The sequence below is a fragment of the Oncorhynchus tshawytscha genome, linkage group LG01 (assembly GCF_018296145.1).
Source record: "Oncorhynchus tshawytscha isolate Ot180627B linkage group LG01, Otsh_v2.0, whole genome shotgun sequence".
NCBI lineage: Eukaryota > Metazoa > Chordata > Actinopteri > Salmoniformes > Salmonidae > Oncorhynchus > Oncorhynchus tshawytscha.
This window is the reverse complement of record NC_056429.1, coordinates 10,958,813-10,982,040: the sequence shown is the minus strand read 5'-3', so window position 1 is coordinate 10,982,040 and position 23,228 is coordinate 10,958,813. Positions and strand designations below refer to the sequence as shown.

The 23,228-nt window shown below is 46.6% G+C and overlaps 1 protein-coding gene across 2 annotated transcripts in view; it reads left to right on the top strand.

Annotated features, from left to right (window-relative positions):
- LOC112259204 (phosphatidylinositol 4-phosphate 3-kinase C2 domain-containing subunit alpha) overlaps nt 1–23,228 on the top strand; it is a 73,215-nt gene that overhangs the window by 23,466 nt on the left and 26,521 nt on the right. For both annotated transcript variants that reach the window (XM_042330071.1, XM_042330115.1), the window contains exons 3-14: nt 1,781–1,875; nt 2,495–2,655; nt 6,724–6,844; nt 8,650–8,761; nt 10,246–10,325; nt 10,448–10,511; nt 10,765–10,911; nt 12,729–12,762; nt 12,938–13,196; nt 18,161–18,283; nt 19,038–19,205; nt 22,874–22,982. In XM_042330071.1, coding sequence (XP_042186005.1) covers nt 1,781–1,875; nt 2,495–2,655; nt 6,724–6,844; nt 8,650–8,761; nt 10,246–10,325; nt 10,448–10,511; nt 10,765–10,911; nt 12,729–12,762; nt 12,938–13,196; nt 18,161–18,283; nt 19,038–19,205; nt 22,874–22,982 — 1,473 coding nt within the window. The remainder of the gene's footprint in view (nt 1–1,780; nt 1,876–2,494; nt 2,656–6,723; nt 6,845–8,649; nt 8,762–10,245; nt 10,326–10,447; nt 10,512–10,764; nt 10,912–12,728; nt 12,763–12,937; nt 13,197–18,160; nt 18,284–19,037; nt 19,206–22,873; nt 22,983–23,228) is intronic.

Sequence of the window (23,228 nt, the reverse complement as noted above, 5' to 3'; positions counted from 1 at the left end):
GAAGCATAAAGAGAAGACTAGATTGATTCATGTGAAAAGGCACGCGTATAAGGCCACAATACAGTTTCCAATACGATCAACAAATTACTTTATATCTTGTCATGAATTAATTTCCACAAATATTTTTTTATGGAATTCATCCTTTACTATTGTTCATGCGCTGGTGCTTTTGTTTAGGCAAATCATTTCACCTGTGCACCTGGGGTTGTTATTATTTATTATTATCTTTTTAATTTCTACTTTGTAAAACCAGAGCTGTAACTGGACTTTTCCTATTAACTCTATTACTAATCGAATCTACAAATAAAGTTTATCAAATGGATTACATTAGTGTGTTTTTATTGTAAAGGAAACTAAAATAGGCTATAGGACTACATTTTATTGTAAAGGAAACAAAACAAAACAAATCCTGATATTTCTTCATGCAATGAATCCTCTACAATAGTTTACACTGTTAATCAAGTGTTGGTGCTTATGTTTGAGCACCGCCCGGCAACGTTCTCTAGCGCAGGGGATCCCAAACTTTTTCACTCTGGGGGAAGGCCCCCCTTCCAGCATTGGCGAACAACCCAGATGTGAGTGCTATGGGGTGATAGTCATTTTAGACAAGTTACCTTAGCGTTCTTGGGCACAAGGACAATGGTGGTCTTCTTGAAACATGTAGGTATTACAGACTGGGTTGAGGATGGGTTGAAAATGTCAGTGAAGACTTGCCAGCTCATCAGTGCATGCTCGGAGTATGCGTCTTTGGTAATTCATCTGGCCCTGTGGTCTTCTGAATGTTAACCTGTTTAAAGGTTTTCCATCGGCTACAGAGAACGTGATTGGCTCTCCAGGTGCAATTACTTTGCTAGTGGAATGTTGTTCAGTGTAAAGCTGTGCTCTGATGCAACTTTTAGTCCGTGTCCTAGAAATCACACATTTGTGTTTTTGGTTTAAAATGTAACACACATGGAACAACACACGAAAGGGACTCTGAATACCAGGCATTTTTGTTACCCTCCCCAATTCCCTCTGAGCAGAATCAGTCGTTCTCTTTCATGCATCATGATGTCACTGAATTCCAGCGCTCCTCTGTGTGCATCGTGATGTCACTGAATTCCAGCGCTCCTCTGTGTGCATCGTGATGTCACTGAATTCCAGCGCTCCTCTGTGTGCATCGTGATGTCACTGAATTCCAGCTCACCTCTTGTGCGGTTGTGCCAAATCACAGTAGACGATGAAGAGGAGGCGGGACTTTTGCTGGTAATTTCCTGTTGCACAGGAAAGGAAACGCATTCTTAGATGGCTAGTTTGTAAAATTATGGGGCGTACTTCCTGCCAGTTCCCGGCAGCTTTCACACTACATCCAGGAATCCCAGAACTCAATTCCTAGGGGGGTCCTTTTAGTTTGTGTGTAGCTTTTTGCACCAGTCTCTGCCCTTCCTGACTTGATGATTATTCACTCGATGGGATTCAATGTGTTCATATCAAAATGTCTCATTATTTAAGCCGTCAGCATACACCACTCCTAAACACCTCAGTTACTTTGGGGAAAATGCACAAGACTAAATGAATAGAGCCTCAGTCAGTTTGTATAATGTGTAAATGTATTTGTGGATTGGTCCAATTTAGTGTTGGGGTGCTCATTTGTATTTCCTGTCTTTACTGCAAGTTTTAATATGTTTACAATACATTGATTTCATTGATTGATTGATTGATTGATTGATTGAAATGTGTGTTTTGGCCCATGTACTGTTTCTGTTTGCTTACTGTTGTGTTGTGTGTCGTTGTCTCGCAGCACGATAAGAGACCTGTGAGAGTACTGTACACCGCCCTGGAGGAGAAGGAAGCCCAGAACCTAGAAGTTGTAGCCTTCTGTGAAGACGTAGCAACGTAAGCCACCGTGTGTGTGTGTGTGCTATAATGTTTGAATGATTCGGTATGCAGCCTCACTCCAGTCCTTTCAGGGTGCAGTGATGAATATCTGACATGATAAACACCTGCATTACACTACACTACACACACACACACACACACACACACTATTCAATAAACACAGATATGCAACAAATATCAGCAAAGCAGAAGAGTTTTTGAAGTTCTTTGGATCCCATAAGGAAGTACGGGGCTGTAAAAGTGTGCCAGGTAGCCTAGTGGTTTGCGCGTTGGGCCAGTAACTGAAAGGTGTGAATACCTGGTTCGAATACCTGAGCCGACATGGTGAAAATCTGTTGATGTGTCCTTAAGCAAGACACTTAATCTGCTCCAGGGGCGGCATATGTCTGTCTGACCCTTTAAAACAACACACTAGATAGGTGCAGTGAAATGTATGTGACAATACATGTTTTATTTTTTTATGGGAAGTTAAGTAGGAGAATGGATCATAAATGGATTATCTACTAGTTTATGGGTGTATAACTTCTAGATAAGCTAATTTAAGGAAATACAAATAAGATCATTAAGGATATGAAGTTTATGAACGGTAAAGATGACATACTGGCTTTTTTTTCAGCCTGAGGTCAAAGTTCACCCATGATGACCTCCACACCAACCCGGGGTATGTGCTGAGTGCAGTCATCCCTCAGAGGGACGGGGGCGGAGACAATGGCTGTAGCGTCAAGGTGTCCATCGAGATCTCCGAGTCCCAGGAGCCTGTCACCTTCACCTGCGATGGTAAGGACAATAACACAATACACCTACTAACATTGCTAAATCCCATAAACGTTCTCAAAATTCCAAGGTTTTCCAGAAATCCCGATCGGAGAGATCCCGGGAATCAGGAAGGGAAACAGAATCTTCCAAACGGGATTTCTGGAAAACCTGGGAATTTTAGGAACGTTTCTTTGCAACCCTGACCCAAACATAGGTGCTCCGTGGTCCCCGATCCTGAGTGTGCAGGCTTCGTGGTGGACACCTTTTATACCCATAAAAGTATGCAATGACATCAATTGGCCTCTTTTTTTTTTTTTAATTTAATTTTTTAGAATGGAGCTCTTCCAGGTTTCAATAACCCAACTCCAATTCATTTTACTTTTCTATTTGTATCTGAGGCATTTCCCTTTTTAAGACTGAGCTTCAGATAGAAGATAAGAACACTGGATGAGAGGTCTGAAGGAGGAAGCAGCATTCGGGAACAGCCAGTTTCCTATTATCATTTTTTAAAATATGTTTTGTTGTTGTGGGAATATGCCACATTCCCTCTCCTCACATAAAAGGTTGGGCCCCTGCACCAAAGGCCTTCTCTGTACCCTTGTCCCTGTGTCGCCCCAAAGGCCTTCTCTATACCCTTGTCCCTGTGTCGCCCCAAAGGCCTTCTCTATACCCTTGTCCCTGTGTCGCCCCAAAGGCCTTCTCTGTACCCTTGTCCCTGTGTCGCCCCAAAGGCCTTCTCTGTACCCTTGTCCCTGTGTCGCCCCAAAGGCCTTCTCTGTACCCTTGTCCCTGTGTCGCCCCAAAGGCCTTCTCTGTACCCCCTGTGTCCCTGTGTCGCCCCAAAGGCCTTCTCTGTACCCTTGTCCCTGTGTCGCCCCAAAGGCCTTCTCTGTAACCTTGTCCCTGTGTCGCCCCAAAGGCCTTCTCTGTAACCTTGTCCCTGTGTCGCCCCAAAGGCCTTCTCTGTAACCTTGTCCCTGTGTCGCCCCAAAGGCCTTCTCTGTAACCTTGTCCCTGTGTCGCCCCAAAGGCCTTCTCTGTAACCTTGTCCCTGTGTCGCCCCAAAGGCCTTCTCTGTAACCTTGTCCCTGTGTCGCCCCAAAGGCCTTCTCTATATTATCTTCTCATTCATCCAAAGGGCTTTTCGTTCACTCTCTGGGGGTGCGTTGTCATTGGCTGACCCCAGGTTTGTAGCTCCGCCTCTGAGGCAACCCCTCCAAAGCCAGTCACTGATCTCTCTTGGCCCGCACACTGTGACCAAGTTCTCTGATGGAGTCTGTCCTGGACTCCCTGGGCCCTGGCAGCGAATCAACACCAACCTTTTGTGTGTGGATAATACTGACTGTGTTATGAGCTTAGGCGCTGTCTGTCCCCACTGAGGACTCTAGCTGGGAAGCTACAAATGGCATCCCTCCCTTTCCTCACATGATGTCTGTGTTTCATCTGTCCTAATTGCCTTTTTTTTTAACCCTCTGTGCCAAACAAACTGGTATCGTTTGCTATTTCATGTGTGGTGCGTGCGTGTGTGTGCCCAGTCCTGCTGACCCAGTCTCTCTCTGTACCTCACTAACTGGTCACACTGTCTCTTCCTTCCCCTGTACTGTACGGCCAGGCCTGATTCGCTGGCCACACCGCCTCCTCCTCAGTGCACTTCCTGGTTTGCTACCCAATTGTGCTGACCCACATTGTTGTGTTTAGATTCCCCTGATTGGTCACAATGGAAAAGCCAAGGTGGTATATATTGGCACACAGGAACACTGGCCTTCAGTTCTCCATTCTATTAGAAGAGTGGTGTGCGGGGGGGAAGGAGAGCAGGCTGAAAAGTTGTTTGTTTTCTTTCCCTGTCTCTTGCTTCTCTATTCTGTGGCGTTCCTCTCTTTGTCGTCAGGTAGGCCGGGCCCCTTTCTTCCACTTCCACCAGCGTTTTACCAGCTTCCTAAATGTGACACGTGGAAAAGTAAACTGTGGGGGTGTTTGACCCATTCCCAGACAACTCTTTCCCAGACAACTCTTTCCCAGACAACTCTTTCCCAGACAACTCTTTCCCAGACAACTCTTTCCCAGACAACTCTTTCCCAGACAACTCTTTCCCAGACAACTCTTTCCCAGACAACTCTTTCCCAGACAACTCTTTCCCAGACAACTCTTTCCCAGACAACTCTTTCCCAGACAACTCTTTCCCAGACAACTCTTTCCCAGACAACTCTTTCCCAGACAACTCTTTCCCAGACAACTCTTTCCCAGACAACTCTTTCCCAGACAACTCTTTCCCAGACAACTCTTTCCCAGACAACTCTTTCCCAGACAACTCTTTCCCAGACAACTCTTTCCCAGACAACTCTTTCCCAGACAACTCTTTCCCCAACTGCTACTGTTGCAGCTTCTCTGCTCTCCGCTGACACTCTTACTGTATTTAGCAGCCAATCAGAGCCGAGCTGGCTTCTGTTACCAGGGAGATAATGACTTCTTTCTTAGGCTAGAATCTCCAACAGCAAGATTTAGGTTAGTGATACCCTGGTGTGGGGAGAGGGGAAACCCTGGGAACTGGCTGAGGTGGATGTCTTGTGGCTTTGAGTGTTGGATGCCACCTTAATCAAACCATCTCTTTTTAACTCTGCTGCAGTTCTCTGAAATGCACTGGCCATCATACTCTCTCTCTTATTATCTTCTGGTATGTTCTTTCTCTCACTTGTTATGTTCTCCTTTTGCCTAGCATCCTGCTGTGTTGCTAGACTAGTACTGTAATCATAGACACCAATCCGGCTTTAGACCAGACCAACCCCCTAACACCCATGTTGGTGTGTGTGACCTTGCACGTCTCAAACATTCCAGCACAATGTGTGAGTTTGTAGAGTCTTTTAAATTTTTTTTATCAACACACACCCTCGGAAATGCCAGCCTGGTCCCAGATCTGTTGGTGCTGTCTTGCCTCCTCCTATGACCAGGAGGCAAGGCAGCACCAGCAGATCTGGGAACAGGCTACCAAAAGGCCCCCCTCTTCAGTCGTTGGCGATTTTAGCCTCCCAAGTATCCCTAGAAAGCCACCTCACAGCACCCACCCACTACCAAGGCGTGACCAATCAAAACACGCTCTGAATCCCTCTAGTATTGGTACCTTAATCCGGTCCATTCCTCAGTGGGTGTGGGGTTGTTATTGCTGGAGAGCCCGGGGTGATTTTTCTGTGTGTGTTGGCATCAAACGGAGAAGGCCCCCCCCCCGCCAGAAGTGGCAGATCTGTTGTGTGTCAGGTTTCTCACACACACACATATTTCCTAGAAGGAGACATGCTGACATGTGTTTTCCAATAACAGAGTACTGTAGCATCTTGAGATCTGGATTCGGTTAACTGTTTTTATTGAATAAGGGAATATGGTAATAGAATATGAATTAGCCTGGTCCTAGATCTGTTTATAATATTTTGACAACTCCTATACGGTCATTATCATGACTATAGAAGTTGGCAAGATGGCACATACAGGTCTGGGAACAGGTTAAGTATGAGTATAATCAATCCAAGAGGCCCTCCACGGTATTTTTTTTTTTTTTTAAACTTCTGTCGGGCCAATTATTGACTGTTTTTACATGAGTGATCATTTCGGACATAGTTCCATTGAGCCTCTTGGACTTGGAATCCTCACTTATTGCGTGGATCACTAGATCTAACCTCCTCCTTTAATTAAAATCTGCTCCCCTCCTACCTGTGACTAGACATAGACAAAGGCCATCTTGCTTTATGCCTGATGCCCCTTAGTAGTGTGAGATGCAGCCTATGACCCTGTTCAAATTCTTTACATGTGCATTCTTCCTTTCTCCCTTTCTTGTGTTCACTGATTACAAATGAGTGGACCATTGAAAGCCCTGTGGTGGAGGGCTGGCGCTCACCAATCATGTCTAATCAGTGATTACTTCAAAGAAGGGAAAAGGGAAGGATACACTTTACAGGTCTGTGTATGCAATTATGCTTGTTTTAACCACCCTTTCTCTCTCCCCTCTTTTAATCTCTCTCGCCCTTCTTTCTCTCGCTCTCCTGCCTCTTTCTCTCTCTCCCCTCTCTCGCTCTCTCCCCCCCACCACCTTCTACCCCATAGTGAGTTCTCCTGTGGAACTCCTCATCATGCAGGCCCTATGTTGGGTTCATGACGACCTCAACCAGGTGGATATTGGCAGCTACGTCCTCAAGGTCTGCGGCCAGGAGGAAGTGCTGCAAAAGTGAGTCCTGTACATACTCAGAAACCTCACTGACCCCTGCGTTTCCCACAATCCTGCCTCAATGTCCCCGGGCAGATAGAGGGGAGTGAGATAAAAGAAGGATATCAATAAGATCACTGCCAACATTCCACAAGCAGGGAGCTATTTTCTTTTAATTGTGTTAGGAAAATGTTTCCTTTTGGCCATTTTGCAGTGGATGCTTTTACTAATAAACAACGGAGGGGTTGCGCAATAGCAGGTCTCCCTTTTTTAGAGACTTCTTAGGCACATTGTGTGCATACTTATACGTGCGCACATATTTGTATTGCTTTGTGTCCCACTACAAGTGTGTGTGTGTGTGTGTGTGTGTGTGTTTTTTTAAAATCTAGACTCTCCCAGCCTTGTCTGGTCTTGGCAAGCCCTCAGAAAGTGATGGAATTAGACTCATGTTTCCATTGCTCCCTGCTAAGCATAGCATCTCAAGTCAGGTCCCCCTCTCACTCTTTAGATTCATGGGAACTCTAACTTTTTAAGTGGGTGTTAAGTGTTTAACCTCTTTGGGCTAGGGGGCGGTATTTTGACTTCCTGATGAAAAGCGTGCCCAAAGTAAACTGCCTGCTACTCTGGCCCAAAAGCTAGGATGTGCATATAATTGGATTTGGATAGAAAACACTGTAAAGTTTCTAAAACTGTTTAAAATAATGTCTGTGAGTATAACAGAACTGAAATGGCAGGTGAAACCCTGAGGAAAATCAAAACAGGAAGCGGCTTCGATTTTGAAAACTCCATGTTCCATAGCCTCCCATTGCTCCATTTAAAGGGATATGAAAAATGAGCCAGAACGATAACATCGCATCAAGTGGTCTCATGAGATTTGCTCGCGCAACAGAATTTGGATAGCTTTTGCTTTCCCTCTCCTACTGCGAAAGACATTTGAGGTTGATATATTATCGATTATATATTTTAAAAACAACCTGAGAATTGATTATAAAAAACATTTGACATATTTCTGTGGACATTGTGGAAACTATTTGGAATTTTCCTCTGCGTTGTCGTGACCGCTCTTTCCTGTGGATTTCTGAACATAACGCGACAAACAAACAAAGGATCTAAAAATAAACTTTATGGAACAAAAGGAACATTTGTTGTGTAACCTGGGAGTCTCGTGAGTGAAAACATCCGAAGATAATCAAAGGTAAACGATTAATTTGATTGCTTTTCTGATTTTTGTGACCAAGCTACCTGATGTTAAGTGTACTTAATGTTTTATCGTGCGATCGATAAACTTAAACAAACGCTTGGAATGCTTTTTTTGCTGTAAAGCATCATTTCAAAATCTGACACGACAGGTGGATTAACAAAAGGCTGAACTGTGTTTTCATATATTGCCCTTGTGATTTCATGAATATATTTATAGTAATATTTATTGTATGTAGCGCTATGCTATTCAGCGGTTGTTGATGACACTTATCTTGATGTCGGGATTGCAGCCATAACAAGTTAAGCTTTATTTTGATGTATTGCACATGTGATTTCATGAAAATGTAATATTTATAGTAATTTAATTTGAATTTGGCGCTCTGCAATTTCACCGGATGTTGTCGAAATGGGACTGGGCCCGTGCCTCAATTGTTTGAGCATAAGGATATTACTGCCGGGTGTTGTTCATTTGAGCAGGCAACAGGAAACATTTAAAAACGTATTGAAAAGGCAGAAGAACATGAGTGTTTCTTTTTGGACCAAGGTAATCCCTGTTGTTTTCTTCCGATTGGTGCCATGATATCATATTAACCTTTGACCCCTGTGGTTCTGTGTCCTCTCCATAGTAAACACAGCCTGGGCAGCCACGAGTATGTACAGAGCTGCAGGAAGTGGGAAGCAGAGATCAAGCTCCAGCTGCTCTCCCAGAGCACCATGAGAAGGGATCTGGCACGATCGGTAAGACCCAAACCAACCAAATCAGCGACATATCACTTTGGTGTGTGTGTGTTTGTCACAAAGAAAGACCAGCTAGAGGTCAGAGGCCTGGAAGATGGTCAATGAAACAGACAGACGTCCAGAAAGACAAACTTTCAGACTTGCGGAGAGAGGCCGACGGGTAGACTTGCGAAGGGAGGGAGGCCCCGACGGGTAGACTTGCGGAGGGAGGGAGGGAGGCCCCGACGGGTAGACTTGCGGAGGGAGGGAGGGAGGCCCCGACGGGTAGACTTGCGGAGGGAGGGAGGGAGGGAGACCCCGACGGGTAGACTTGCGGAGGGAGGGAGGGAGACCCCGACGGGTAGACTTGCGGAGGGAGGGAGGGAGGGAGGCCCCGACGGGTAGACTTGCGGAGGGAGGGACGGGGACTTGCGGAGGGAGGGAGGGAGGCCCCGACGGGTAGACTTGCGGAGGGAGTGAGGGAGGGAGGCCCCGACGGGTAGACTTGCGGAGGGGGAGGGAGGGAGGGGACCCCGACGGGTAGACTTGCGGAGGGAGGGAGGGAGGGAGGGAGGCCCCGACGGGTAGACTTGCGGAGGGAGGGAGGGAGGCCCCGACGGGTAGACTTGCGGAGGGAGGGAGGGAGGGAGGCCCCGACGGGTAGACTTGCGGAGGGAGGGAGGCCCCGACGGGTAGACTTGCGGAGGGAGGGAGGCCCCGACGGGTAGACTTGCGGAGGGAGGGAGGCCCCGACGGGTAGACTTGCGGAGGGAGGGAGGCCCCGACGGGTAGACTTGCGGAGGGAGGGAGGCCCCGACGGGTAGACTTGCGGAGGGAGGGAGGCCCCGACGGGTAGACAACGTTCTTGGTGGAAATCTTGAAGTTGAGCTTAAAAACAACCAACCTAAAGCTATTAATGTACCTAATAAGCTAACGTAGCTAGCTAGAACTCCTGTCAGGTAGCTTGCTATTTACAGTTACCCGTAGCTGGCCAGCTAGTTTTATTGTTTGGTCATTTATTCCAATACATTTCAGAATTGCCAAAAATATGTTGCTAAATGAAGCTAGCTACGTTTTTATAGGCCACTCACTACAAGACTAAGCCAATTTATATATATATTTTAGCAAGCTCGTGTCATCATTTTGTCTCGCCGAAAATGCAGCTGTGTTGATTAAATATGAAACTTCGCGGCCACCGGGGTATGACACGTGACTACAGTTTGAATTGTGGGTCATGTCAACCCCATAAGTGATCAGAGTTCTTCACTTGCTCCCTTGAGCTAATTCGAGGACCGAGGGTGGCTACATTATTGAATTGGACCTCCATTTAAGATGGCAATCAAACTCCATCCGGTTACAATGGGGATTCCCCCAAGGGAAAGTGGCTAGCGCCAGGGCTGAGGGGGTAAAAAATAACGTGTTTGGACTGCAGCCATTGAGGACCTAGTGAGACTGGAGTGAGAGCACAGTGAGATCTCATTGTTTCATGCTTTGTGTGCATGCAGGCGGAAGATGACTCCTCTCCGGTGGACTTGGAGAGGCACCTGACCCAAGTGGAGAGGCTGTTTAAGGAAAAGGTCACCAGGTAGGAACTTTCTTTCTGCTTCTTATCGCATCATCTTCACCATTGTCTGGAGCCAAATAAGGCCACCTGGAATTCCCAATAACTATCTGTTGATTCTCTCGCTCCCCCCCCCCACTCCCCAGGCAAGGCCTGGCCGACTATCTGGAAGGCTATCACAATCAAGTCAACATCTGCCTGCAGAATGAGGTAATTTATGAAGTTAATTCACCTCTTTGATGCTGCATTGAAGGCCTTAAACATGTATGGTGGGGTTGTGGTGCAGAATTGCTATCAGGCGTTGACTGGGGGTTGTGCGTTGCGTGGGTAGTTCACACACAATTGCGAAAGGCCTATAGATTCCAGGAAGACGTGCTGTTTCAAGAGTCACTTGCAATTGTTGAGTAACTCAACAGAGATTGCTCTCACACACACTCTGAACAATGACTTTGTTCCACCACAGAGTACCCAGTATAAGACTGTGGATGGGGTGGTTCAGATGGTGAAGAACCTGTGCTGTGCCCTGGATGAGGTAGAGACCCAGGCCATCACGGAGGCAGTCAAGAAAGTCAAACGCTCAGTCAACCTCCCCAGGACACGCTCGCCAGAGGTACGTTCAACGATGCATAAACATCATATGAATATATCAATGTATGGGTTGTTCATGTCTCTACTACTGGGCACCGACTAACAAAACCTTTTGATGTAGCCATTCATTTCAACGACTATTTCACCTAGTAAAGTGCACAAAATGAGAAGTGAAGTGACAACAGTGAACCATCATATTTGTCTATTGAAGATCTAATAATGAAAGAGAAGGATTGCTGTTTTGAATTTGGTCAAGTTTAGAAGAGATCCCTATTCGTTCCTGCCATGGCAGCAGCTACTCTTCCTGGGATTTATTAGGGATCCCTATAGGTTCCTGCCATGGCAGCAGCTACTCTTCCTGGGGTTTATTAGGGATCCCCATTAGCTGTTGCCATGGCAGCAGGAACTCTTCCTGGGGTTTATTAGGGATCCCTATTAGTTCCTGCCATGGCAGCAGCTGCTCTTCCTGGGGTTTATTAGGGATCCCCATTAGCTGTTGCCATGGCAGCAGGAACTCTTCCTGGGGTTTATTAGGGATCCCTATTAGTTCCTGCCATGGCAGCAGCTGCTCTTCCTGGGGTTTATTAGGGATCCCCATTAGCTGTTGCCATGGCAGCAGCTACTCTTCTTGGGGTTTATTAGGGATCCCTATTAGTTCCTGCCATGGCAGCAGGAACTCTTCCTGGGGTTTATTAGGGATCCCTATTAGTTCCTGCCATGGCAGCAGCTACTCTTCTTGGGGTTTATTAGGGATCCCTATTAGTTCCTGCCAAGGCAGCACCTACTCTTCCTGGGGTTTATTAGGGATCCCTATTAGTTCCTGCCATGGCAGCAGGAACTCTTCCTGGGGTTTATTAGGGATCCCTATTAGTTCCTGCCATGGCAGCACCTACTCTTCCTGGGGTTTATTAGGGATCCCTATTAGTTCCTGCCATGGCAGCAGGAACTCTTCCTGGGGTTTATTAGGGATCCCTATTAGTTCCTGCCATGGCAGCAGCTACTCTTCCTGGGGTTTATTAGGGATCCCTATTAGTTCCTGCCAAGGCAGCACCTACTCTTCCTGGGGTTCATGAAGATAATATTATAATCATATATTCATCATATAACATTATTACACCACTACATATCTACAATACAAAATGTATAATGCCACCATACAACATTATTTCAATGTACGTGTGTAGAGTGCTAGCGTTTGTTTGCGTGTGCGTGTGTGTGCGTATGTGTGTGTTTTCACAGACCCTGCTGTTCCATAAGGTGTATTTGTTTTGTGTTTTTTTTCTGATTCTACTGCTTGCATCAGTTACTTGATGCAGTCATAGCTCTATGTAGTACTGTGTGCCTCCCATAGAAAATGCCTAACCACTTGTATAATCTATTTGCATACACTTCAAGCAGACAAGCATACCCCACCAGACATGCCACTATGGGTTTCTTCAAAGTACCCAAACCAAAAACAGATTTAATGCGTCACAGTTATGTATAGAGCCATGTAATCGTGGAAGGCTCCACCACCAGAGGAAAGAAAGTTTTTAGCTTTAAAAAATGTATAAAAAAGATATTGTCACAGCACCTCTCCTCTCTCTAGAGATCTGATTTAACTCTACTGTATATAAGAATATGTATATATGAAGTGTGTAAATAGTAATTATGTTCTGTTTACAATATATCACTGTTATGTGTTTATGTTTTATGGAACAAATAAAAAGTTTCTGCCGTATGTGCGGTTGCTAACGGGGATCCTAATAAACGAAACTAACAGCTCTCTGAACTGAAGAGATGGGCATAGGACAGGACTGGATTTCTATCATTCATATCTGTTTTACGTTTCTGTCTCAGGTGGGCTCCAAATCCTTAGGTGGCTCGGCAAATGGTGAGTGCTACAACAACCAGTCACAATTTTCACACATTTAAAAGTTTGACTCAGCAAGATTGATCAGAATATCATCACACACAGTGGCGTAACTTCCTGCTTACAGAAATCAACAAAAAATAGTTGAAATCGTTTGAGTTAACATGACCCTCTCCATACCCTTTGACCCCTCCAGGTCACCTCAGCCCCGTAGAGGAGAGCATGTGCTTCCTGACGGATGCAGTCTATGACCTGGCCAAGCTCTACCTGCGCTCCTTCTGCCCCGCCTCCTCTTCCTCTAGCTCCTCGCCTGACTCCTCCTTATCCATCTCCCAGCATGCCGAGGGGGAGTCTCCTGTGGAGGGGCGTAGCTGTAAGGAGGCCTCGGGCACCACTGACCATCTGCAGTTCACCCTGTTCGCCATGCATGGCATCCCTGCGTCTTGGGTCAGCAGGTGAGTGTACCAGGCACCACCTATTGGCTTGACATGGTAGTGCAGCTAGCTAGTGGTTTACTAACACATTGTTTTGTTACTAGCTACTTTTTGGGGGATGGTTTGATAATAATACAAATAAACAGGAAAGATCCTCACCTAGCAGTCCAATAATTAACTAAATACAATATGGCACTTTACAAAGTTTGGATGCTATGTTACACATCTGTCTTATTTATCCTCAAACATGTTTGGTAGCGAATGTCAGAGGTAGGACCAAGTCACTATTATTCTAGTCAGAAGCAAGTCACAAGGTCCGAGTCTCAAGTCGAGTCCCAAGTAGAACGGGTCAAGTCCAAGTCGTGCATTCTAAGAGCAAGTCAAGTCTCAAGTCAAGTAAAAAAAAATCTATCCATGCAACAACTTGTTCAACTACAAATCTTTGTCTGTTCATTGAGACTACCAGACAGCCCTTTTCATGATTTTGTCTACAACACATTTTGATGTAATTGTGAAATGGGGACCATGTAGCAGTCGTAAGGACATGACATCAGCAGGTTGACGTGCTCAGAGTGTAGATTTATTTACAGGTCTTGGTGATCCAATGGTGAAAGCCCCATATCATATAAAATATACCAGTGCATTTTCCAAATATACAGTGTATTCGGAAAGTATTCAGACCCCTTGACTTTTTCAACATTTTGTTACGCTACATCCTTATTCTAAAATTGATGAGAAAAAAAATCAATCTACAGTGCCTTGCGAAAGTATTCGGCCCCCTTGAACTTTGCGACCTTTTGCCACATTTCAGGCTTCAAACATAAAGATATAAAACTGTATTTTTTGTGAAGAATCAACAACAAGTGGGGACACAATCATGAAGTGGAACGACATTTATTGGATATTTCAAACTTTTTTAACAAATCAAAAACTGAAAAATTGGGCGTTCAAGTTGTAGAAACATCTCAAGGATGATCAATGGAAACAGGATGCACCTGAGCTCCAGTTCAAGTCTCATAGCAAAGGGTCTGAATACTTATGTAAATAAGCTATTTCTGTTTTTTATTTTGTATAAATTTGCAAATATTTCTAACAACCAGTTTTAGCTTTGCCATTATGGGTTATTGTGCTTAGATTAGATTTTTATTTTTATAATTTTTTAATCAATTTTAGAATAAGGCTGTAACGTAACAAAATATGGAAAAAGTCAAGGGGTCTAAATTCTTTCTGAAGGCCCTTTGCACAGGCAATAGCCCAAAAGAAATAGCCTCTGTATCAGACTTAAAGACATGCTCCAGTACTTTGTGACTACTGGCTAAAATGTAAACAAATGTACCTGAGAATCCTTTTGACCTGTCCTATCTGAATCGACACCGGTAGAGGGCAAGGCTGTACAGCCTCCCCTTGAGAAACCAAATGGAATCTGTCTAACAGGCGGTCTAAAAGGTAGGCCTCCACAACATAAGCACTTGGCCTCCAGGACCATACGATTACCACCAATCAACTGCTTCTACAATGTGAAACTTTATTTCCACATACATTTGTCTTAATCAGACTTAATTATTATTAATGAGATTTCAACACATGCATACATGGAACAATTTTATCTTATTCAACGTTCTGACTCCAAAGCCTGGAGCTCAGGCCACGTAGCCAATTTCTTTGTGCACTGAGGCGTGCACGTTCCTATTATACACAACCAGAATGACCGAGACGTAGGACATAGACACACGGAACTCAGACGTAACCCGGGAAATATGAACAAAGCAAACCATACAATGAATAAAAATAAATACACAGAACTTCTACCTCATGAGTTTTGTTAATGTGCATGTGCACAATAAACATCGCGCCACTCAGAGGGTAAGAAATGGTTGGCTAAATGAAAATGTATCGGAAGCCTATCAAACATGAAACAAATGTCTACGTGTTGCAATGAAAGGTTCGGGGATGGAATGATGAAATGCTAGCATTTATTGTAGTATTAGATGGAATAGAGATTTACCACATAGGGCCTATTCATTTAAACATGTGAAAACAACAGCAAACATTTGAACAAGAGAAACTCCACTGACGGGAGTTTGGAGAGGGCAAGTGAAGGGCCACACCTATGCTGCGTCCTCACCACCGTAATAATTCATTTGAAACAAATTCCAAATGCAAAATTCATAACTAAATTAAACATGTCAAGCAATTGTTACATACCAGTAGGCCTATGCTAGTAATCGTTGCCCCATTGCTGATGAGCTTGCAAAGTATTCTTGATCACCAAACAATTTTTGGAGCTGCATGTTTTCCATAATAAATCATCTTCTCTTCCTATAATTTGATGTTTGTGCTACACCCTATAGCGGTACAGCAGATCAGCAATTTGTATGCTAGCTCACCACCCGGCCTGTTTGTCAGTTCGCTGGCACAATCAGAGTGCCGAGGGTGCGTTTCACTAGCCAAACTGTTGCAGGTTGTTTTGCAAGGGCGACGCTACGGTCTCTGGCTGTGTGTAGAGTAATCCCCGTAGACTCTGTGCCACAAAATGAGAGAGAACGCATTAGAAAACTTGGCCAGATAATTTCTCAAGTCAAAGTTGAGTCTTGAGGCTCTGAGTCAAGTTTCATTATTTTATTTTCTGTTGAGTCTCAAGTCGTGTAATTTGTGACTCGAGTCCACAACTCTGGTGAATGTTGCGTGAGGCTGGAATGTCTGCTAGGTGCTGTTGCTCGGTAATTGGACAGTGACTCTTCTGTTGTTACAGATGTGCACAGTTGCACACCCAGGAACGTATGTTATGAACTGAGCCAAGAAAGAGAAACCCCCAGTAAAAAAAGTGGTATTCTTTACTCCTGGTTACTGACCTTTACTGACTGGTTACTGACCAGTCCCATCCTAATAGTCACTTTCTGTTTGCCCATTTCTGAATGGACTTGTCAGTGCCTGTCATTATACCTTTCACTTTTTGCATCACACCTTTATTGCCCTGGTCAAGTTCTTTTGAACATATTTGAGTTCAATATAAAAAAAGTGGCATCATTTGAAGTGGACTTAATTGCATTAAGGAAGACACTAGAAACGATCGTTTCCACCTTTAAGAAGGACTTGGCCCTAGAAGTGATACCTTTTGATCTCTTGCACCTCTTGTTTCTCTCCGCATCTCATTTTCCACAACAGTATGCAATTCCTCCGTGGCTCTATTGTATCTATATCCATCCTTCTTCCTGGAACAGACTTGAGCCAACCTTTCCATTCAGTGAGCACAATCTTGCACGGCAGTGGAGACTTGGAGTGGCACATTTTTGACTGTCTCATTCAAGGGTTGTGTTCATTATGGCACACAATGGAAAATGTTTTAAAACACTGGCAGTGACCGTTTCGGTCAATGTTCTTCCGTTTGATGCCTAATGAACACAACCCAGGCTTGGTGGGAGGGAGGCAGGTCCAAAATGCCACTGGAAAATGTGTTCCGGACGCCTGTGCCTTTGTGTTTGGCCAACGAGGGTTTAAAAAAGAGGCACTGGTGATCGCAGGCTAATTTCTTCTGCCCGTCATCCATAGGGCATCGTCCAAGAGCTTCCACTACATGACCAAAAGTATGTGGACACCTGTTTGTCATGCTGAACAGGAAAGGGCCTTCCCCAAACTGTTGTCACAATGTTGGAAGTACAAAATCATCTAGAATGTCATTGTATGCTGTGGCGTTAAGATTTCCCTTCACTGGAACCAAGGGGCCTGAACCATGAAACAGCCCCAGACCATTTTTCCTCCTCCGCCAAACTTTACAGTTGGCACTATGCATTGGGGCAAGTAGCGTTCTCCTGGAATCCACCAACCCCAGATTCGTCCGTCAGACTGCCAGATGGTGAAGCGTGATTCATCACACCAGACAACGTGTTTTCACTGCTCCAGTGGCGGCAAGCTTTACACCACTCCAGCCGATGCTTGGCATTGTGCATGATCTTAGACTTGTGTGCAGCTGCTCGACCATGGAAACCCATTTCATGACATTCTCTCGAAGGAAACAGTTTTTGTGCAGACGTTGCTTCGAGGCAGTTTGGAACTCTGTAGTGACTCTTGCAACCGAGGACGGACTATTTATTTCGCACTTCAGCACTCTGCAGTCCCGTTCTGTGAGCTTGTGTTGCCTACCACTTCCCGGCTGAGCCACTGTTGCTCCTAGATGTGTCCAATTCACAATAACAGCACTTACAGTTGACTGGGGCAGCTCTAGCAGGGCAGACATTTGACAAACTGACTTGTTGGAAAGGTGGCGTCCTATGATGGTGCCACATTTGAAAGTCACTGAGCTCTTCAGTAAGGCCATTCTGCTGCCAATGTTTGTCTATGGAGATTTCATGGCTGTGTACTCAATTTTATTCACCTGTCAGCAACGGGTGTGGGTGAAGTAGCCGAATCCACTAATTTGAAGGGGTGTCCACATACGTTTGTATACATATAGTGCGTTTTTAGGAGGCATGGAAAACCTTTCTGAGCACCATATCAATGGAACTCTGAAAATATTAATCCCGTAACACGACGAGAAATGCGGCCTAGAAATATTTAGTCTTGAACTAACAGTTACTCCAACGTTATGGCTTGGCTGGAATCGTCTCATCATTGAGGATGGACTGTTCTGATCTGTTGTGGCTAGCGTATTACACACACACACACACCATCTGTAGGCACAGTGATGCATCATGTCACCAGCAACAGTGAACGCATGCACACCGTGCTGTGTTGAAGCACAAGACAGATGGCGTTGAGTAATAGGAAATCTTTTGGAATCCTAAATGGTTCACTGCCTGGTTTTCTCATTGGAGTATATGGATTGTCAGGTCTTTCATAATGTCAAAAATGTCTTGCATCAAAAATGTGAACTGTGAAAATAAACAGAGCCAACTTAACACCATTTTTTTTTCTCTCTATAGAATGATGGATTTTAACTCCAGAATAATTAGTTCCTTCCTTTCTTTCCTTCCTCCATTCTTTTGCAGCTATGAGAAGTACTACCTGATGTGTGCTCTGACACACAATGGCCGGAACCTGTTCAAGCCTATCCAGTCCAAGAAAGTCGGCACCTACAAGAGCTTCTTCTACCACATCAAATGGGACGAACTGTACGTCACTACTGCCCTCTACCCATAGTAATACAATACCGTTAGACAAGACATTATACATAACACAACCATATGAATTTTAATTGTATATTGCTTCGTGATCATGTACACATAAAAACAGAACTGAACAAATCACTAATAGCTGATCTAATCTATAATTGTGGTGTTTATCTAATCTATAATATTGTTGTATTGAATTTTGTGCCTATACCAATCTTGAGTTTCCCCATTTAGGGTCAGATGTCAACTAGGGTCAGATGTCAACTAGGGTCAGATTTCCTTGGCATCTGTTGCACAGGCCCAGTCACCAACACCACAAACATAGCAGGACAATAATACAAACTGATAAGACATGACAACATTTAAAGGATTGTTACCTTGTAATACATGTATCATTTAGTCAACCGCTGGATACAATTACCAGTAATAATTACAGATTCCACATAACAGACACTTTTTTTTTTTATCCAAAGAAACTTACGGGTACAGTCAGTGAATGTTTAGTATGTGATCGTTGAACCCTCTTACCAGCTCAAACACACACTACCATTATATATCACAGACGATGCACATTCATCCTTACGCTATTGTGTGTTTGAGAGGAACTATATGCAGTCAGACTGCGCAGAATCACTGATCTACAAAAATTACCTTACGTCCCACAAATAACTACTCATGTGATCAGGATAAGCGATGCTGCGCCTTGCTTTGCTCAAACTGATCTCTCTCTCTCTGTCTCTCTCTCTCTCTCCAGGATCAACTTCCCAATGGCGGTGGCCCTGCTTCCATTGGAGTCCATGCTGACTCTCTCTCTCTTCGGGGTTCTGAACCAGAACGCCAGCGGCTCCCCAGACTCCAACAAACAACGCAAAGGACCAGAGCTGCTGGGCAAAGTCTCCCTGCCCCTATTTGACTTTCGACGGTATTGCACAACCACATATACATTTTAGTAGTGTGGTTGTGTAATTTCTGTGTGTCGTGTTGTATGGCATAGTCTTGTGTCTATTTCAAGAGTTAATTGTGTGTAATCGCTGTCTATTGGGGATTCAGAGGTGTGTTTGTGTATAGTTGGGTGGTGTGTGTGTTTTAGAGTGGTGTGTGGGTATAGATTGGTAGGGTGTGTGTGTGGGTTGAGAGTGGTGAGGGGGGTGTGTGTGGGTATAGAGTGGTGTGTGTGTGTGTGGGTATAGAATGGTGAGGGGGTGTGTGGGTATAGAGTGGTGTGTGTGTGTGTGTGTGTGTGGGTATAGAGTGGGTGTGTGGGTATATAGTGTGGTGGGTGGGGTGTGTGTGTGGGTATAGAGTGGTGGGTGGGGTGTGTGTGGTTATAGTGTGGTGGGTGGGGTGTGTGTAGAGGGGGTGTGTGTGGGTATAGAGTGGTGGGTGGGGTGTGTGGTTATAGTGTGGTGGGTGGGGGTGTGTAGTGGGGGGGTGGATATAGAGTGGTGGGTGGGTTGTGGGTGGGTATAGAGTGGTGAGGGAGGTGTGTGTGGGTATAGAGTGGTATGTGGGGTGTGTGGGTATAGAGTGGTATGTGGGGTGTGTGTGTGTATAGAGTGGTGAGGGGGTGTATGTGGGTATAGAGTGGTGGGTATAGAGTGGTGGGTGGGGTGAGTGTGGGTATAGAGTGGTGAGTGTGGGTATAGAGTGGTGGTGGGTGGGAAGTGTGTGGGTATAGAGTGGTGGGTTGGGTGTGTGTGTAGAGGGGGTGTGTGTGGGTATAGAGTGGTGTGTGTCTGGTGTGTGTGGGTATAGAGTGGTGTGTGGGTATAGAGTGGTGTGTGGGTATAGAGTGGGGTGTGTGTGGGTATAGAGTGGTGGGTATAGAGTGGTGGGTGGGGGTGTGTGTGTGGTGGGTGGGGTGTGTGTGGGTATAGAGTGGTGGGTGGGGTGGGTGTGTGGGTATAGAGTGGTGGGTTGGGTGTGTGTAGAGGGGCGTGTGTGGGTATAGAGTGGTGGGTTGGGTGTGTGTAGAGTGGGGGGGCGTATGTGGGTATAGAGTGGTGGGTGGTGTGTGTGGGTATAGAGTGGTGGGTTGGGTGTGTGTAGAGAGGGGGTGTGGGGGGGGGTATAGAGAGGTGGATGGGGTGTGTGGGTATAGAGTGGTGTGTGGGTATAGAGTGGTGGGTGGGGTGTGTGTGTGGGTATAGAGTGGTGGGTGGGGTGTGTGTAGAGTGGGGTGTGTGGGTATAGAGTGATGTGTGGGGTGGGGTGTGTGGGTATAGAGTGATGTGTGTGTGTGGGTATAGAGTGGTGGGTGGCGTGTGTGTGTGTGGGTATAGAGTGGTGGGTGGGGTGTGTGTGGGTATAGAGTGGTGTGTGTGGGGTGTGTGTGTGGTGTGTGGGTATAGAGTGGTGGGGGGGTATAGGTGGTAGAGTGGTAGGGGGTGTGGGTATAGAGTGGTGGGTATAGAGTGGTGGGTGGGTATAGAGTGGTGGGTATAGAGTGGTGGGTGGGTATAGAGTGGTGGGTGGGGTGTGTGTGGGTATAGAGTGGTGGGTGGGGTGTGTGGGTATAGAGTGGTGGGTGGGGTGTGTGGGTATAGAGTGATGTGTGTGGGGGTGTGGATATAGAGTGGTGGGTGGCGTGTGTGTGGGTATAGAGTGGTGGGTGGGGTGTGTGTGGGTATAGAGTGGTGGGTGGGGTGTGTGTGGGTATAGAGTGGTGTGTGTGTGTGGTGTGTGGGTATATAGTGGTGGGTGGGTATAGAGTGGGGTGTGTGTGGGGGGTATAGAGTGGTGGGTGGGGGGTGTGGGTATAGAGTGGGGGGGGGGTATGATGGGGCGTGTGTGGGTATAGAGTGGTGGGTGGGGGGGGTGGGTACAGAGTGGTGGGGTGGGGTGTGTGTAGAGTGGGGTGTGTGGGTATAGAGTGATGTGTGGGGTGGGGTGTGTGGGTATAGAGTGGTGGGTGGGGGGGGGGTACAGAGTGGTGGGTGGGGTGTGTGTAGAGTGGGGTGTGTGGGTATAGAGTGGTGGGTGGGCGTGTGTGTGTGGGTATAGAGTGGTGGGTGGCGTGTGTGGGTATAGAGTGGTGTGTGTGTGTGGGGGTGTGTGGGTATAGAGTGGTGGGTGGGGTGTGTGTAGATATAGAGTGGTGGGTGGGTATAAAGTGGGGTGTGGGTATAGAGTGGGGGTATGATGGGGTGTGTGTGGGTATAGAGTGGTGGGTGGAGGGGGTACAGAGTGGTGGGTGGGGTGTGTGTAGAGTGGGGTGTGGGTATAGAGTGATGGGTGGGGTGTGTGGGTATAGAGTGATGGGTGGCGTGTGTGGGTATAGAGTGGTGTGTGTGTGTGGTGTGTGGGTATAGAGTGGTGTGTGGGGTGTGTGTAGATATAGTGGTGGGTGGGGTGTGTGTAGATATAGTGGTGGGTGGGTATAGAGTGGGGTGTGGGGGGGGGGTATAGAGTGGTGGGTGGGGGGGTGTGGGTATAGAGTGGTGGGGGGGGTATGATGGGGTGTGTGTGGGTATAGAGTGGTGGGTGGGGGGGGTACAGATTGGTGGGTGGGGTGGGTGTAGAGTGGGGTGTGGGTGGGTAGAGTGATGTGTGGGGTGGGGTGTGTGGGTATAGAGTGATGTGTGTGTGGGTATAGAGTGGTGGGTGGCGTGTGTGTGTGGGTATAGAGTGGTGTGTGTGTGGGGTGTGTGGGTATAGAGTGGTGGGTGGGGTGTGTGTAGATATAGAGTGGTGGGTGGGTATAGAGTGGGGTGTGGGGGGTATAGAGTGGTGTGGGGGTATAGGGGGGTGTGTGGGTATAGAGTGGTGTGTGTGTGTGTGGTGTGTGGGTATAGAGTGGTGGGTGGGGTGTGTGTAGATATAGTGGTGGGTGGATATAGAGTGGGGTGTGTGGGGGGGTATAGAGTGGGGGTATGACGGGGTGTGTGTGGGTATAGAGTGGTGGGTGGGGGGGGTGGGTACAGAGTGGTGGGTGGGGGTGTGTAGAGTGGGGTGTGTGGGTATAGAGTGATGTGTGGGGTGGGGTGTGTGGGTATAGAGTGATGTGTGTGTGTGTGTGGGTATAGAGTGGTGGGTGGCGTGTGTGTGTGGGTATAGAGTGGTGGGTGGCGTGTGTGTGGGTATAGAGTGGTGTGTGTGTGGTGTGTGGGTATAGAGTGGTGGGTGGGGTGTGTGTAGATATAGAGTGGTGGGTGGGTATAGAGTGGGGTGTGGGGGGTATAGAGTGGTAGGGGGTATAGAGTGGGGTGTGGGTGGGTATAGAGTGGTGGGTGGGGGGTATAGAGTGGTGGGTGGGGTGTGTGTGGGTATAGAGTGGTGGGTGGGGTGTGTGTGGGTATAGAGTGGTGTGTGTGTGTGTGTGTGGTGTGTGGGTATAGAGTGGTGGGTGGGGTGTGTGTGGGTATAGAGTGGTGGGTGGGGTGTGTGGTGTGTGGGTATAGAGTGGTGGGTGGGGTGTGTGTAGATATAGTGGTAGGTGGGTATAGAGTGGGGTGTGTGGGGGTGTGTGGGTATAGAGTGGGGGTATGATGGGGGTGTGTGTGGGTATAGAGTGGTGGGGGGGTACAGAGTGGTGGGTATAGAGTGGTGTGTGTGTGACTATGTGTGTTAATACTTAGGTGTGTGTTTCAGGGTGCTGATGAGTGGGACCAAGCTGCTGTGTCTGTGGACGTCTCCTCAGCCTTCCTCTGCTGCAGCCGGGAGCCGGAGGAAGAACCTGGCTGAGAGGATCATACTGCAGGTGACTACACCACTCTACACACACACACACACACACACACACACCACTCACACACACACACACACACACACACACACACACCACTCTACACACACACACACACACCACTCTACACACACACACACACACACACCACTCTACACACACACACACACACACCACTCTACACACACACACACACACCACTCACACACACACACACACACACCACTCTACACACACACACACACACACCACTCTACACAC